At 31.1% G+C, this 4156-nt stretch overlaps 1 protein-coding gene across 1 annotated transcript; it reads right to left on the reverse strand.

Annotated features, from left to right (window-relative positions):
* Positions 1-1169: 1169 nt before the first annotated feature.
* On the reverse strand, positions 1170-3605 carry LOC108743488. The gene is made up of 4 exons (XM_018479061.2): positions 3564-3605; positions 2881-3126; positions 1847-2652; positions 1170-1652 (listed from the first exon to the last, which is right to left on the reverse strand). Exons 1-4 carry the CDS (start codon positions 3588-3590, stop codon positions 1538-1540), a joined length of 1194 nt encoding a protein of 397 aa, XP_018334563.1. The 5' UTR covers positions 3591-3605; the 3' UTR covers positions 1170-1537.
* Between the last annotated feature and the right edge of the window lie 551 nt (positions 3606-4156).

Genomic DNA, 4156 nt, shown 5'->3' on the forward strand with positions numbered 1-4156 from the left:
ATGAATAAATTGCTATAGTTAAGTACATTTTTAGACATATTCAAAAATCGAATTTGGCATTACGTATTTTTTTTTACTAAAGATACATATTGTAGTTTTTTTTACTACATTATTATTACAAAAGCACTTTGTTATAAATTACGATGATATGTACTGCAGCAAACATATTAAATTATTAAAATAATGAATGAACTTTTATTTTTTGTTATCTTCTAATGCCTGTCAGTAAACACGAAGGTTATCGAATTGCATTTGATTTCATTTAATCTATGCATTATTACTAGTAACTAAACATCTCTAAACGTAATTAAAACAATGTAATGTTACAGGATGAACGTACTTGTTAGTCGAGCATCTCAAGTTCTCGAACATGAATTCATTAAACAGTTTGCAGACACATCTCCATACACTCCACCTTGAAATTAAACGAGAAAGAAACGAAAAGTAAATATATGTCCGCAAACGATACTGTTAAACACACCTATGTTTTTGCTCAAAAATTGCTAATGTGGCGCTGAGTAAACAATAGTAAATAATTACATTGCAATTTCATTTCAAATTTGCGTTATTAGGTGATCGGGGAATCCCAGAAAAAGTGCGTTTTTGCATAGAAAGAGAATATTCTGCTATTTTTTTCCTCGCATGAAACAATATTATCTGATTAATGGTATTAAATCGGTATTTACACAGGGTACATTGATGCAGGTTTATAGACAGCTAAAAATTGTGAAGAAACACCAAATATTTCGGACATAACATAATTAAATTCAAATTTAAATTATTCATTTGTCTAAATTTGTGCGACCAATACGAAAACTTCCCTCCGTTATTTAAACGCATACCTACAATGTCGTAAAAGTCTCCTCTCCCCTTACATAGTGCAATACCGACTTGTATAAAATTTATTGATAAAATCTGAACAAATAAAAATATATAATTTAATCTTGTGCATGTAGAGAAAAATTTTTCTCCACGTCTTCTCTCTGTCTGTACATCTACTTTTTTTATACCGTCTAAAATTTTATATTTTTTACATTTTTTTGAATTCAAATTATTTGCCAGAAGTTTCTTTGAATACTTTTACCATTTTTTCTCAAGATTACGAAATAAAAACAATTATTTTTTAAGTACTATATTCTATTATTTATTGTTTAATTCTTATATACACACAACTAAAAAATAATCAGACCTAAAGATAGTAACAACAAAAAACATGAGAGACATATAACAATAAACATGCATCTTACTTTTACGAATATATACAGAGTGAATATCCTATTATCGTAATAATAATCCTATAAATAGTACGAAGGTACAGTACATTTATCACAATTAATAGAGATATATTGATATTTATTTATGACATGTAGATTACTGAGTTATTTTCCTCTATTTATTCATATCATAAAGATAAAACGTTTGAGTGAAAATTAACGTAGGTTACATAATTTCCAATATAGTGTGTACAATAAAATCATTTTCAATCAGTATCAACCCAGATATCTAATGAAATTAAATAAATAAATTGGTTTCAATTCTATTTCATTGTCGTGACCGTAACATTACCACTTATTGTGGTAACATGGTCACCAATGTTCACCGATCCAATCTTTGCCCTCTTGTATGCACTAAGTGTATTTTGGCCAAGGAATCTGTAAGAAAAAAATAGAAAATTATAATTAAAAATCCACTGATTGTTATAAAGCAGCAAACACCTACAGGTCTACCAAATGTTATTTTACAAAAGTCAAATAGCTGTAGAACATATTTATCTTTTAAATTTTAAATCAGAACATCTTAAATAAAAAAAAAATTGTAAGAGTTAATAAAGTCTCAATTTTCTTACCTAATACAGACATAGATTATCATCAAAGCTATACTAGCGCTTATCATTCTAATATATGAATCTTCTACCAACTGTATGGTAATCCAAGCACCTGCAACGGCCAGCGAAAGACAGGTAACAAACAACGCGGTACTTCCCCAATGCTCCGCTGTGAATCCCCGTTCCCAATCGATCTTAGTTGTCGTTTCTACATTATAAGGACAATTGCAAACTTTGCACTTGAGCGTCGTTTCCGTACTCGTCGACGAACTCTCCATCAGCCAGCGTCGAAGACACTCGTGATGAACACTGGATACATCTCCGGTACATGCACAGGGCCGAATTAAGGGATCGCTTCTGTCCGCATCATAACAGATCCAACATTCACCGTTTGTTTTCTCTTCTCCTTCGTTCTTCGACACGTCTCCCTCGTCAGATGAGAGATATATCGTGGGAACGTTACCATTGTCGAGTTTGGCAAGAAGTTTACGAGGATTGAGGATCCAAAGTTCGTTGGGAGACATACAGTTCCAGAGTACAGCCGGAAACCAGATGGCGACGCCAATTTCAACAACACGGAAAAGAACGTCGTGCCAATTGCGTGAAACGACTGGCACTTTGGTCTTCCAAAATTCTGACAACGTTTCAGAAAAGAGAAAACCGACAATGATGATCAACATAAACGCCTGACTGATTAAACCCACACGGGACTGGTGTAACTGCGAATTGTTGATCTTTGGGCGTAATAATTGCTGATCGTTGTTCAAAGGCTCCGACTCGGGGGCTCCACTCAACTGCACCGGTTGCTTTATAAATGCTCCTCGAACCTTCAATAAAGAATAAAATTCTAAATTACACTAAATAGCTTAATATCTATAACAGTTCATTTACTGAATAAAGATTAATTGGAAATATGTACCATATTTTAAACGAATACGATAGCGTGAATGTCGGATAAGGGTAACTCCTGATATTTCTTAAATACTTGTTTTATATAAAAAATTGTTTCGAGATTTGCAACTTTAATTAAAATTAGCATCATGTACTTTACAAACCTTGAAATACACTTCGACTCCGTAAACCAAGAAGAAAACCACAACAATAAAGAGAAGAACAGCATAACAACCATTGAATATGTGCATGTAGAAACTTTGATCGTGAGATGGTCTGCTAGCAAACTGAGTTGTTAAAACTTCAGCAAACAAGAGACCATAAGTAATTATGTTGAACGTGAGAAAAGCCAAAAACGACTTTGACAAAAACTGAGTTCTTTCCCATCTAATATCTTGCAAATGGAAGACCTAAAACAACAAATTAAAAAATTTAGTATCAACAGATGAAGGGTAAGTGCAATAAATAATTGTGCGAATACTGTAATAGAACCATTGCCATTGTAAAACCGAACATAGAGCATACATAATAAATCGTTAGATAAAATGGCTTGGTAATTTCCAGAATTCGTTTTTGAAATATTTAATCAATTTTGTTATAAAATTGTATGACTGATTTTTCGTAACTGTGTCCAGTTGAAGAGAAATTAAACTATAAATGCATGTGCGTTTCCAAAAATGACTAATCTCTGGAAATTACCATAAATGTATACGTCCACTCCGGTTCCTGCTGGTCATATTAAAACTAAAGTCACAAGTGACACTTTTATTATTAATGTGGTTTAAATTAAATTTTGTAAGAACAAGACAATGCGAAAAACAATCTATTTACGTTTAAAAATGCTCACAATAGCCAAGTGTATTAGCACAAACATACTGCTATAAAACAATACAATTGAATGAAATTATTCATCGAAAATATTTACTAATGTTCTTTATCAAATGTTTTAATTCCATGAAGAGTAATAAATGAACATTCGAAAAAAAGTATAAAAGTACGCACTATTCAACAGAACAGGATTTACTCGAGTACTTAAAGCAAAGTTTGCAGGATAAATATTTAAAAGGCATTTTTATAGTCCATAAGTACACTGAAGAATCAGTAAATCAACAAGTGCATTATTATTATTACGCAAAGCTCTAAAATTATAAATTCGACTGTGTAAACAATAGTTTGAAAGATATTTATATAAACATTAAATAACTTAATCACAATAGTAAATGTTTTTCTTTGAATTTTCATCAATTTCAAAAGTTAATCGCCTGCAGCAGTATGTAGCTTTTAATTTTTCGAAAAAAATAATTAGGTTTATACGCATTTTATAAAAATGAGATAAATATTTATCTACAAGACCATTTAAAATAAATTTGTTATCCAAACAAAACTAAATTAAAAATGTTTCTTATTTGTTTGAACATCATAAAATAGAGGTTTGGAAAA

The sequence above is a fragment of the Agrilus planipennis genome, unplaced genomic scaffold, assembly GCF_000699045.2.
Source record: "Agrilus planipennis isolate EAB-ADULT unplaced genomic scaffold, Apla_2.0 scaffold507, whole genome shotgun sequence".
NCBI lineage: Eukaryota > Metazoa > Arthropoda > Insecta > Coleoptera > Buprestidae > Agrilus > Agrilus planipennis.